The sequence below is a fragment of the Patiria miniata genome, unplaced genomic scaffold (assembly GCF_015706575.1).
Source record: "Patiria miniata isolate m_02_andy unplaced genomic scaffold, ASM1570657v1 HiC_scaffold_22, whole genome shotgun sequence".
NCBI classification, from domain to species: domain Eukaryota; kingdom Metazoa; phylum Echinodermata; class Asteroidea; order Valvatida; family Asterinidae; genus Patiria; species Patiria miniata.
The window spans coordinates 13,631,845-13,646,024 of NW_024037061.1; the positions used below are offsets into that span (position 1 = coordinate 13,631,845).

Consider the following 14,180-nt stretch of genomic DNA (forward strand, 5'->3'; position numbering starts at 1 on the left):
TTTATTTTGGCAAGTCGTCATCTCGACTTGGCGAGATGTTTGATGTAATTCAGTCACCTTTCTTGCCCCAATATGTCAACGTGAACCTCGGTATCTAAATAAGTGGTATATTGTTGATAATTCGTGGAGCGCCGTAGCTGCGTCATCAGGCGATCGGCTTTAATTGTTTTATATTCAGACTGCGGCTTATGCCACAGTGGAGTGGATAGTGGAATGAACTATGGATCGCATCTGTGGTTTGAACCTGTGTCCATTTTCATCAAAATATTGTGTTGATTGGAGAAACTTGGGATAAGTTTAGTGAAGGGAAAACACTACGAGAACCCAAGTGTCTTCGATCCACACAGCGTTAATATTCATGATAGGGTACGTGCGTGCGCGATGCGATTGGTTGAAAAAAAAACCCGATGTAGGCTATTCTGCCAAAAAAAAAAGAAAAAAGTACGCGACCAGCCGCAGTATAGGCTGGTTAGTCAACTAGCGTAGTCAACCACCGTCGACTAGAGTTTGGGCTAACTTTAGTCGAACTATGGTTAACCAATGGTCAACAATATTTCTTCGCTCGTACCCCCGCCCTGCAAACAGGACGCTGGGATTAGATACTCTGATGAATTCACGCTCTGATTGGTTGGATTTTGCGTGACCTGTGACCTGTGCGTCATCACGGTCATGAGTCTGCAAGGTTTGAAACGGCCGTTAAGACTGATTCATTACTCTTTTATTCCAGTTTAGAGATTTTTTTTCGTTGAAAAACGTAATAATGTAGGAAATTCCGTAAAACTTATTTGTGTTGTAAATTTACAATTCCCGTCACTTGCTCAGGCTCCGTTTCGAATCACGAACGGTCGGATTGCATCATGCGACGCTCAAAATTGTGTCCACATGGTCCGCATGAAACAGAAATCACATCCGGTATGGAACGTGTGCATTTATATGGAAGATTTCGGATAGCATTTGCGCACATTGTCTAACTGCTTTTTAAACAGCTGCAGCCAGATGCTTTATACATAGGTCATAGGCCACTTCCTTCACAAGATTCTGTGAAGCTCATCACGGCGTATCCCAGCGTCCTGTTTGCAGGGCGGGGGTACGAGCGAACATGATTTCTTGCGCGAACTTAATTGCCCAAGGGCGAGCGCAAAACAGCGCAACAGCGCTCTCTGGAGACAAAAATGCACAACACGCAAGTCGTTGCACTTGAACTCGCGCGGAGCAAAAAATGCAAAATGATCATTCTGGTCGCTACACTGTGACAGGTTGTGCGTATCGATCACAAATCACGTGTTTGAAAGTGTCACCGACATCCTTGAACATATCCACCGATAATACGTGGTCATTTCACAGTGTCGGTGACACAAAGTTGTGTAACGCCCATATTGCGTCGCTATGTCACATTAATATGACGTCCGTCTCATATGAGGCATGTCAGTGATGTGTGATTGACAGCGCGCGCGCAGAGGCCAATCACATTCTGGTTGCAATTAAGTGCCTCAGTCACTGCTCAGGAAATAACTTAGTAATATAAGGCAGCTGCCCCAGTCTCAGAACGACCACAGCTTATCACCACTTTCGGACGACAGCAATTAGAGAGAGAACCCTCTCAGAACGACCACAGCTTATCACCACTTTTGGACGAGAGCAATTAGAGAGAGAACTGACTGCAAGAACAATATTTTTTCGGTGAGTGTTTAAAACAATCATTTTCTTCCGAAGAAATGCCTTGCCTTTTTTGCGCGATTACGTTTGAATCAAAGTGGGATTCAGAAGGTGTTAATGGAATAAAATTTTTATGATATAAAATTCCATCTTATAATAGTTTATGCGGTACCCGCTGCTATGTACATCAGATTCGAACCGGCCAACCGATCCCGTTAGCTCGGTGGTCGAGTGGTAAGACATCTGCACTAGAAAGCAGGAGGTCGTGGGTTCGAGTCCCACCCGAGTGATTTTTTCCAACTTTCACTTGGGAGGTAACACACTGAGTATACAGTGTTTAAAAAACGTCGGTGAAGGTGAAGGGCAAAACCTAATTTGATTTATATCACCCCGACGCAAAATTCCATCTTATAATAGTTTATGCGGTACCCGCTGCTATGTACATCAGATTCGAACCGGCCATCGATCCCGTTAGCTCGGTGGTCGAGTGGTAAGACATCTGCACTAGAAAGCAGGAGGTCGTGGGTTCGAGTCCCACCCGAGTGATTTTTTCCAACTTTCACTTTTGGTGTGTTTACGGTAACCCGACCGACCTGGAATTTTTTCGGCCAAATTGCCGACCTCAAACTTTTTTAAACATTTCAAGTACTTTTAATTATTTGCCACGAACAAAAACCATTTTCCACACTTGAATCTGACCATGATTTGACACAAACATACTTGTGTTAAACGTGCGAAAATCGCGACGATCTCAAAACTTGAATTCTCAAACTACGAAGTACGATTATTTTTGCACAAACGCATCTGGGTACGCCTGGCTGCCCGACGGACGGCATGGTTCTCCCCGCGTACAAACGTGCGTATCGGCCCGATACGCTGGAATTGCGGCCGGCCCGATACGCCGACAAAAAAATGCCGATCACATTTTTTAGCCCCTGATACGCACAATATAATTATCATACACGCCATTAAAATGCACAATTTGATCGTTACATACGCCATTATTTCATCATGACATGCAAAATCTTGACCAAAATCCTGTTTTTCGGATGCATGTGTGATCAAAATGCACACGATGATGTGTTCTGTCGTCGACCACCACCAGCACCACCTAGCTAACATACAGCATGGTACACTGGTTCCTTTCGCCAGCTAACGGAATCAATGCTATGATGAAGGACCGGAACCAGTGACTACTGCCTCTCTCACCGGTCCCAACCTCGTCCCCAGTGCTTACTTTATTTCCAACCGCGTTTCCAATAGTAAACCCTGGATAGTAAACTTTCTTCCTGTATCCTGATTGGATACCGCAATTGGCTAGTAATGGATTTGTATCGTGTACTTGGTGCTATATATTCATAACGTGCAGTACGTGTTTTCGCGATCATTCGTCCACGCCTTCTCGAAAATACTAATTTCCTTTCCAATTTGCTCATATTAATATGAAATATGATACTGCATGTTGTCTCGATAAGATCGTAACAGTTTGATTTCAAAAATCGTGTTTTCGTAACTCACGCCGCGCTCGCGCTGCTACGAATTGACTCTGTTTTTACCCCAGACACCGCATACAAAAACAAACGCTAATGTGTAACGCATATCCAGGCACCAGACTGTTCCTCATTTGCATACGTGTGCAAAAATCTTGCACATGCAAATGATCCAATACCAGGGTGAGAGAGCAGGTAGTGGTGGGTGCGTACTGCTCGACACCCTGGGGACGAGGTTGCACCGGTCCATACTTCGTAGCATGATGATGTAGTGGGCCGAAGTTGGATCGTAAAAATATTACCAAACAAACATCGCTGGAGAAAGAGAATTTCTGCGAATTAATTCACAGAACGTGATCTTTACATCGCTGGAGAAAGAGAATTTCTGCGAATTAATTCACAGAGCGTGATCTTTACTTTCTGTGTATGTGTTTTCCATTAAAATGACGAGATTGCAAAGCTCGAACTTGTGGCGAAACATCGTAGCGTGTTTCTGCAGTAGTGCAAGATTTTCGGCCTCGTGGGCCGTGAGCACGGCGCGATGTTCGGCCAGCCAGGCGGAATGTTGGCGGTGCCAGCGGCCGTGATGTATGTTAAGCATAAAGTGGAATCACCGACCTCAAATATATTTTTAATTAGGTGAGGCAAGTTTTAATCACTTTTGATAGCCAGTCTTCATAATTTTCGTGGCGCAAATGCAAATAATCCAGGCACAAAATAAACATGATTCCTTGCTCTTTGATTAGTACGAATGATGGTCCATTAATCAGCGCCCCCAAAAAATTGGCGAAATAATTTTCCGACCTACTGACGCTATTTTGAAAGGCATGTAATCGGAAGCAAAAGTTGTTTTTTTCTCCACCTTAATTTCTTAATTTGAAATTTACATGTAAATGTAATTCATACTTTTCTAGTTAGGAAGCAATGAAACACAGGTTGTGAAATGTTAATTTTTTATAAGTTAACAATTTTGATTCTTTTTCTTTAATTACAAAAATATTAGTGACCTACAAGATCTCCTCTGAATTTCAAGGACAAATCTTAAGATAAAGACCCCCAGATTTGCTCTAAAATGCACCAGAGAGCTTCTAAAGTTCAAACATTTTCGGGTTGTTGAATCACAGCAAATCTTCCACCACATGTTTGAAAAAATCCTGGGGAGAACCCTGGCCGACGATACAAATTTATTTGGATTGAAATGTATTGATTGAATATCTTCAATGCTTGAATAGTGGTTTTATACAATTTTTTTTGCGAAAGAACACACATAGGCATGCAGAACTGAAATGAAAAAAAAATTACAAAATAGAATTATTTCCCTATCTACCTACCTGGATTTTTTTCAGGCCGTTACCGTAAACACACAATTTTTTTTGTTTGGCCTGATTTAATTTTTTTAATTTTTTAATTTTTTAATTTTTTTTTAAAGTAAAACGTTTCTGGCAGCGACTTCAGGGCTAAATAAGAGGTATGCAAGACAGACTGGGTATGGTCCAATTTTTCCTGATTTTTTTTTCAAAAGAAAGCTCATATTCATTTCCATTCAGGCAGCCTTGATCAGAAAATTGCTTGCCCGAATTTGACCAATGAATTATTGACCGAGATTCGTAGTGAGAACTGCCATCTGTCTAATTTGTTGAACAACTTCACAATTAAAGTCTCGAAAAGAGACACTCAGTAATTCAGACTACTTATTTTCTATGGTTCAAACTTCCAGAATCACAAGCAGCACTGCCTTCAAGTTCAGAAAAAGTATAACAACTACATATAACCCACCAGCAGAGACGCGTACGCGTTCAACAGAGCACACGGCCCACATTATCTTGTCAACAACAGAAGGTATTTTTAATAAGTTAAATAACTTTGTTTTTGAATTTTGGATTTGCGCCATACCAAGACTATACAGTTGAGGATCTATCTATCTGCATTTTACGTCTGTGCGTTTTGTTCATGTTTCAATTCTCTAAAAAGTGCAAGGTTTGTTAATATTATTTCTGAAAATCATGCACCATGACACTATTGGTTATCTATTGTTCAAAATTCCAGATCCACAAACACCACTGCCTTCAAGATCAGAGTCACAACTAACCCACAAATAGAGACGCCCATACACGAATTCAACAGCCGAGCACACGACTCGCCCAACTTTTTTGACAGTCTTTCCTTGGCAGCAACTTCGAACACAAACATGGCTGGTCGATATGTTTTATCTAATTACAACACAGCAGAAGATGAACAGCCAAGGATTGCCTCCAGGGCAAACGATCTAAGAAAAGCTGAAGCTAGCTTTACTGCATCTGCTGAGGGAAAAATACGGAGTGTGGTACTGTACGACACGGAAAAAGATGAAGTTCTTAAGATTGGTATCGAAGGAGAACCAATTTATCTGGTCAGGGCTATTGAATTGGCCAGAAAGGAGAAGAACCCCAACGCTGCTGTTTCTGCTACGAAGATGGTAGCAATCAAAGCCGCTGCAGGATATGCCATCGGGGAGATTGTGAAAGCGCTAACAGGCGCATCAGTTCCGGGTGTTGGCGGAGTAATTATGGCACATTTCTTGGGCCCATATTACGCCATCAAGGGTGATGGGGCCGCAGCTGCTGCTACTGGCGCAGGCCTGTGGGGTTGCGTGTCTGGGGCGGTTATAGGAACTCTAATTTTCCCTGGGGTTGGCACTATCATTGGAGGTGCTGTACTAGGTGGAGCGATAGGTGGAGCGACAGCTGGTATAGCTGCAGGAGCACTAGTTAAAGCGTTTACACCACCAAGTCCCAAATGTACCAACTGTGGAGGAAGCGGTCTGGTTGATGATTTCAGGACATGTCCTAATTGTAGCGGATATGGGTACAAAAAGTAAACGCTTATCTTAGACGTTTATTTTTTTTTAAAACTAGGCCTATAAGCCTATAGCTAACACTTTTTTCCTTAAATCATCCTATATATTATAGCAGTTTTTTATGTATAAATACAACACTGAAACAAACACAAAGATACATTGAACTTATTTTTTTCCTCAAGGTTCCCAAGAAATGAATAGGTACCATCCAATTTCATTTTCTCAAATGTATACTGCTTCTCCCAAGAAAACAAACAGATTTTTCATAACTTGCTTACAGGTGACATCATGATAGGCCATTACCAATGCTTCTTGCACAAAGTCGACATGCTTCAAATTGTGTGTATTGCTTATTTCCCAGAATTGCCCAGCTTTGGTGCAGTGGCGCACCCAGGATCTGGCTAGGGGGGCCGGGCTCAAACATTGTTTTTTAAAAAAATTTAGAAGTAAAAAATTGTTCAACAAATTTTGCCCAAAATTTGTGGCGCAGAAAAAAATAAGGCTTTTTTTTGGGGGGGGGGGGATATTTTAGCGTTGGTGGCGCCACTTACACCCCTACTACTCGAAAATAGGCCACAAACATATCACCAAGGTCAAGTCGTGGGACTACTAATTACCCCGAAAAAAACCCAACAAATTGACAACCTCTGGGGTGGGGGCTCAAGCCCCCAGAGCCCCCCCCCCCCCCCCCCCCCCCGGGTGCGCCACTGCTTTGGTGTGCAATGACCAAAGCGTGAGACTGAAAAACCACTAACTGTGTTAAGGGAAGTTTAATTTGTTACAGGGGTCTCAAGGGCGGATCCAGAACACAATTTTTTTAATTTTTTTTTTGGGGGGGGGGGCAAAATCACCATAAAGTGTGTCTAAAACATTACGGCGAGGTGTTCGGGGCTTAAGGGCTCCTAATTTTTTTGGATTCTAGATGCTCTGTGGTGCGATACGAGGCAATTTCTGACCAATTTAACCGATTTTTTTTTTAGGAAAAGATGGTGTACGCAGTGCCTGACTTTATTGTGACGTCACTTAAAAACAAAAAAAAAGGGGTTTCGTTTTTTTGGGAGGGGATGCCCCCCCCCCCCCCCCGTATCCGCCCTTGAGAGGTCTGTGGGCACATATCGCTGTGAATTGGGTGATTTTGTCAAATCACACCCAAAAAAGAATTGAAAAACAACATTATCAATTTAGTTATGAAACTAGAAGTAAAAACGCACAATTGAACAGTACTACTTGTATATGGCATTTATAATCTGTCGTCTACACTGCCGCTGGAACAAACTTTTGTCAGGGGGTGCTGGAATTTATAAAAGACGGACAAAATTAATACAAAAGCGGAGCGCAAAACCCTTACGTCGTGGCTCAATTTGGAATATAGATGCTCTGTGGTGCAATCTGAGGCGATTCCTAGCCACTTTCATTTGACTTTTTTAGCACAAGAGATTATAAAGACAATTTATTTTATTATTTTGTTTAGAATATACTGTTGCTCTCAAAACGTTCAACTTTACTGAAAAGTGGAGAACCCTGTATTTTTATCTCCATTTTTGGTTCCATTTAATTCTGGAAAAAGAATTGTATCATTACGCATGACATCGCATGTAAATATTATTGTTGCAAGGCTGCTTTCTTACATTTAGTAAATTCCGTCGTGTATGTTTTGTTTTATTTTCCGAGCCCTTACGGCGTGGGGCCACAGGACCAGGGGCCCGCTTTAAGGCCCCAGAAAATGTTGGATTCTGGATGCACTGTGATGAAATATACTGGTAGTATACTGAAACTTATAAAACCCGAAAGGATGTGGTTTTTTTGGTTTAAGTTAAAACATATGGTTCCACTGGAAGCGGATGAATTTCTGCTCATAAAAATATTCACATAGTCCTAGCTCACCAAACGATGTGGCTCTCGATATATTTGCAGTGTTATTTGTTTGTATACAGGGAATGGTGGCAAATATAAAAGACTAAAAGTCCAAATGTATCTTTATGTTTATGATCGGTAGATGGCAAGTTTGGGGCTATAGGCAATAATTTATTGGTCTACAGAGTTTTTTATAAGGAAAAACTTGCAGGGGGTAAAACCTGAAGAGGTTTTTCTATTAAAACGAAACTAGACTGGAATTGGCGTAAAGCATGACTGGTTTCAATTAACCTTGCCATTTGTAAATGCTGAGTACAGAATGCTTGCATCGTCAATGCAACTTTTAATGAAAAGAAAAACCTTCAGGGGAAAGGTATGAACAGTTGCCCTTATTGAAAGATCGAATGAAAAAATCCTGGTAAGCATAATCAACTTTGCCACCATCGTCATGGCCGAGGTTATTGCTTTCGGGTCAAAGCTTCCACCAAGGCGGAAATATCATGGACATGTCATGATTTTAGATACCTTGAGAGAAATATCGATTCTGCACTGCCTGAAGATTTAGAAAATACCTCCTCTTGATATTTTACAGTGTTTATGCTAAACTTTCGAAGCGCCGCGCTTAGCCGCTGGAACACATTTTTGCCCGGGAGTAGGGGGTGCTGAAGCATATTCCAGCACCCCAATCCAAATAGTTGGGGGTACTGCAGCACCCACAGCACCCCCCGTTCCCGCGGGCTTGGTCGTCTAGATATACATGTACATTGTACATGAACGCATACAAATATCCATTAACAAAATACTTATGTACTACAGCAGTGTAACATAATTTGTTTTGTTTGCTTAGAGTAAAATGTATAGATCCCAAGTTAACCAAGAAGTGGATTATTTCTTGTGCCATGACAATATTCACAACCAGGGTCATGTCTCACAAGATGAGCTAATCCATTTGACTGCAATGAGAATGTTGATTAAAGGAAAGTTTTCTGAAAAAGGTTTTCAAAAATGTTACAAATTATGTAAAACAGCATATGATAACATGGGATTAGTGTAGTTTTTAACTTTTAACAAAACAATTACATTTTGTACGATTACCATGATTTTAGCTGTATAAAGCGCTTGGTTTACATGACATTTTTGTTTCAGTGTTGTGTGTTAATTATTTTGTCTTTTAGTATACATCGGAGCCTGCTGCGGTAAACCATCATTATTTTGAGTATTAAATAAATAAAGTTGTAGCATTTATTATTGTGTTATTATTCGCTCATAGTAACTTGAGCATGCATGCTGTCATAATTCACCCATGTAAGACTTCAAGATTAAAACAGTGACGAACAAGTCTTTCGAGGACTTCCTGTATATAGATATGTGATAATGTGCCGATATTATTATATTACGAAGTATTAACATCTATCACAAAGTTATATTGTTGGAACAACTGAAATAATTCACGGGCTAATAACGTTGTCCAATAATAATTGTGGTGCACGACATTTTATTTTTATACAGGGTAAGTCCAAAAAATGTCCCTTTGGATAAAATCTTGTCTCCCACAAAAACGGGAATGGTTATCAGGGTTATTTTTCAGCCAACAGGCGAGCTGGGTATTGACAACGTTCAGTAAAATTTTCACTGATTTTCAGCCATGCATGAATAAGATACAGACCTGTTTTTGTGTGTGTGTGACTATACCTGAAAAGACTGCCAACACAATGTTCAGGGTAAGCCTATTGCTATCAACACAACATCAACAATGGGCCTCTGGACAATAAAGGAAATATAGCGAACAACAGAACAGGATATTACGAAAGCCCGTTAGTGCCAACCTTTTTTTTTTTTTTTTTTTGAATTTTTTTTTTTACCTACCTGCCGTCAGCGGCGCCCTACCCCTGAGTAGTCTGGTTCCCAGACCAAAAAATTCTGACTATTCCTGATGAATCTATAGGGTGCACACCGGTAAATAGGCCTAAATCCGTCCGCCGAGCTCATGAAGAAAAGTTATACCCTCAAAATATTCTATATTAGAGAGTTCTGATAAAATTGGGGAATTGAAAAGATATGGTAATGAACCTCTGGCCCGGACTTGGGGCTTCCAATTCTGAGCATTTTGGATGCTATTGGGCTCAAAAGTGGCGCTATTTTGCCATGTTGTGGAGGGATCGTTTTTCAAGATGGCTACTTTTTCGCTTTGGGAAAAATAGGGGTCGTCTTCTTTGGGTGAGAATATCTCGAAAAGTCAATGGTCAACCAACCAAAAAATGAAAAGAAAAGGAAAGATGACATGTTGATCATCATTTTTCTGTGCAGCTTGACTACCTGTGAGAGTTCTGAGTATTTTTAAAAGAATTTTGAAGTATGGCCATTTAGCACTAGTGTCTATGGGAATTTATTTGCAGGGTTGCATCCCTAAGGGTACACACCGGTAAATCGATCCGCCAAGCTCATGAATAAAAGTTATACCCTCAAAATATTCTATATTAGAGAGTTCTGAGCGCCGTAAAATTGGGGAATTGAAGAGATATGGTAGTGAACCTCTGGCCCGGACTTGGGGCTTCCAAAAAAACAACATTCCAAAAGTTACTAAAAATAGACTGCGCGGCGCGTCCTTTATGAAACCACGGACCAAGAAACGGCACTTCGCTATGGCCTGAAATCGTTCTTGTACATTATGGACATGAAGTACGGCAATGCCCGCGTACCAAACCTTCGTTTCGTAAACGTGTAAAAAAAAAAAAAAAAACTTCCCCCCCCCCCAAAAAAAAAACTCCCCCCCCCCAAAAAAACTGTTTCCAAAAAAAGAAAAAAGTTGACACTAACGGGCTTGGTATTGCTTGGTTGATTTGAAAAGCCATGATGTATAACGGTACCTTTTACAGTTGTCATTGCACTGATATAGTTTATGGCTTAAGTGGGACACTCGATCCTTTGGCATAAATATAGTGTACTCTGCAAAATACATGTATGTGGACTATAACCTATGGATTTGTTTGTAAATTTGTTGGTTGGTTGGATTTTTTGCGTTTCTGTGTCTTCCTTGTCTCAATTTGACATTACATTTACATTAACAAATGTTTATCCGCTATTTTGTTCATCTTGTAATGTTCTCAACTGACAAACCATGGTCGGTCATAGTTTAGATTAAGCTTGCCTGACGTTACAGGGTACAATTATTACAGTAAGTTTTTTTTAAGTATCTTAAAAACGTCTTTCTGTTTATGTTGATGAACGAAGTAATTCTACGTGCCTGTGACTAAGAAACACTCATTACCTGTCCATATTTGAATAATCAGGAAACACAGACGTGGAAGGACAAAATAGTGCAAGCATTGACGATACCGATGCTAGTTAAAATATCCAAGTCAATTTCCTTTCCAAGTCCCGGCAGTTTTGGTAAAACAGTGCATTGGCGAGCGATGCCAAATTGTTGATTTTAACGGACTCCCTCCGTAATGCTTGTAAATGTATTTTGGAAGAGCGAGTAAAGTCACGCACATCTGTTCAATCTGTTTGGAACGCTTGTTTTGTTAAAACAACAACACCACCACCACCACCAACAACAATATGAGGAATAGAAGGACTTTTTCGGGTAAGTCCCTTGTAATTGTATGTGGTTTGGTTTGGAATTTCAAATATTGTTATCGGTTTTATAGTTCGTAGAAAAGAGGCCTTTTTTGTCGGATCGATGGCGGATGTAAACACGGTACAAGCACAGTAGGGTTGCAGACCAGTAAATCGCTCCGAAATTGCCTACGCGGCCAAATCACGGATTTGCATGCCCTCAAAATCTTCAGTATTTGAGCATGCTGTGGGCCATGAACTTGAGGGTTTGTAAAAAATATGGGTGGAAGCCGTGCACAGGACTGTGATCTTGTAGTTCCGTTAAATTTTGATGAAATTGGGGCCCTTAAAGCGCTCTATTTTGCAATGGATCCGGAGTGTAGGCATCGTTTTTCAAAATGACGATGGGCTTCAGGACTATTTTCAGGGGTGATCATCTTCGGATGGAAATTTCTTCTAAAAGTCATCAGTTGACCCCCCAAAAATTTAAAAGAAAATGAAAGATGATGAAATAAGTTTTAATGTGTCTTGTGTGTCTCGAACACCTTGGAAAGTTCGCTCGTACCGTCCCCCCGCCCTGCAAACAGGACGCTGGGATACTCTGATAAATTCACGCTCTGATTGGTTGGATTTTGCGTGACCAGTGACCTGCGCGTCATCAAGGTCATGACTCTGCAAGGTTTGAAACGGCCGTTAAGACTGATTCATTATTCTTTTATTCCAGTTTAGAGACGTTTTTTCTCGTTGAAAAGCGTGATAATGTAGGAATTCTGTAAAACTCATCTGTGTTGTATATTTTCAAATTTCCCGTCACTCGCTCAGGCTCCGTTTCGAATCACGAACGGTCGGATTGCATTATGCATATGCGACGCTCAAAATTTTGTCCACATGGTCCGCAATGAAACAGAAATCACATCTGGTATGGAATGCGCGCAATTCTATGGGAAGTTTTGGATAGCATTTGCGCACATTGTCTAAATGCGGTCTCGAACAGTGCACGAGTAGCAGGAATTTTTCGGCTAAGTCCCATGTAACTGTATGTGGTTTGGTTTGGAATTTCATGTTATCGGTTTAGTTCGTGGAAAGAGGCCTTTTTTTGTCGGATCGATGGCGGATGTACATTTCTTTGCAAACACGGTACAAGTACAGTAGCGCTACTCCCGCGCGACGCTGGACGTACAATGCCAAGAAAGTTTACTCGAACTCGGCCGTCTGTCAAATTCGCTCGTACCCGGTACCCGTACCCGGCCCCCGCCGGCCTGTTTGTCAAACAGTCATCGTTGGTTTGTCGACTGATGAGGGCGCTGTGACCAAGCTCGCGACGCGACGATACACAGACGACCGAGTGATCTATTCTTGGTGAGCGAAATTCTGGTAAATTTCACGGTTTTTGACATTTCAGAGAGTACACGGCTGTTATATATTGTTGATGTACCCTAACGTGGCGCGGCCCCCAACGTGGCGCACTTTGATTTTTCGCCTGTAGCGCCTTCCTACAGCAATGTAACTTAATTTCACATGTCCATGATGTCAGAGAGTGAAATTTCATCAACTCTTCAGTTCTAAAACACTCTTCATAAATCGCGAGTTTATTTACCCGTTACAAAGTTAGAAAAAAAATTCAAGTGCAAAGTGAACCCTTTGAAAATGCCCCGAAAAATAAGAAAATAATTTTCTGACAAACATCTGGCTGGGTATGTAAGTAGAGTCACTAGAGATAATAATGATTTATCAGAATTTTTCAAGTTTACAGAAATTCTTAAATGTTAATTTGGAATTTTCCGAGATTTGTTTAAGTGTGCCACCTTAGGGAAAACTTCACCATTTTGTGCCCAATTTCCGGACGCCACCGTTTTTGAATTTCGGATTAAATTTTATGAAATTGAAATTGTTTACAGAAGTTAAATAGCAAGCATTAATAAGGTAAAAGTACCAGTATTTTACTTCATGAATTTAAGGTTTGTCAACAAAGAGGTTTGGCAACACTACACGAGGAAAGTTGGGTATTAAGCTTCGAAGTGCGCCACGTTAGGGAACACGACTTTACCCACATTTGTTCGGCGATCGTGTATCTACGGACCCGGTTCCGTTTATAAGGGAACAAAACACACTTTAAAATTATCCTCGACCCTCCTCCACCAGTCTTACTGTCTCAGTATTAATGTCTCATGCTAGTGCGAGTCTAGTGTTCAAAATTAATTTTAACATTAATTTTAACACTAGACTCGGACTAGCTCTACTGAGTGGAGCGTTGAATTACGGGTACCCCTCCATACCAACGCTCCACCGATTCGCCATACTTTGGTGACACCGTCACAGTAGCATATAGCTCTACTGAGTGGAGCGTTGAATTACGGGTACCATTGGTATGGAGGGGTACCCCTAATTCAACGCTCCACTCAGTAGAGCTAGACTCGGACTAGACTAATTTGCCAAAGTGGAAGTTTGTGGCAGGCAGCTGAGTGAAGTATATCTTTGACATAGATTGCATGCCTTACACACGTTTGTTTTATGATATCAAAGGCTGTTAGTCTGCTTGTTGAACCTTGGAATTAAACTGATTGCCACAATCGAATCATGTGATTACTCATTTTCACCAAGAAAGGCAAGTGACTTTCTAGCATAGACTTGTCACAGTCCATAGCTGCGGACGGTACATTAATGTGTGAAGTTACTTTGCCAGTGAGACTACTTTGTCGTTGGTTTGGATACAGTTAGCCCCATAAATGTGGCCTATTTACTGGACTGCCTCCGTAAACATAGGCCACACATCCACATGTACAAAA

General features: G+C 41.1%; 2 protein-coding genes across 2 annotated transcripts in view; both read left to right on the forward strand.

Moving 5' to 3' along the window:
• The first annotated feature begins 1,547 nt into the window (after nucleotides 1-1,547).
• On the forward strand, nucleotides 1,548-6,430 carry LOC119730930. Its single transcript, XM_038204001.1, has 3 exons — nucleotides 1,548-1,680; nucleotides 4,864-4,985; nucleotides 5,193-6,430. Exon 3 carries the CDS (start codon nucleotides 5,335-5,337, stop codon nucleotides 6,001-6,003), a length of 669 nt encoding a protein of 222 aa, XP_038059929.1. The 5' UTR covers nucleotides 1,548-1,680; nucleotides 4,864-4,985; nucleotides 5,193-5,334; the 3' UTR covers nucleotides 6,004-6,430.
• Nucleotides 6,431-12,745: 6,315 nt separating this feature from the next.
• The window catches only part of LOC119730225 (peroxisomal acyl-coenzyme A oxidase 3-like), a 32,326-nt gene continuing 30,891 nt past the window's right edge, over nucleotides 12,746-14,180 (forward strand). Inside the window, exon 1 of the mRNA XM_038203020.1 lies at nucleotides 12,746-12,768. The gene's annotated coding sequence lies outside the window, so the exon portion shown is untranslated. The remainder of the gene's footprint in view (nucleotides 12,769-14,180) is intronic.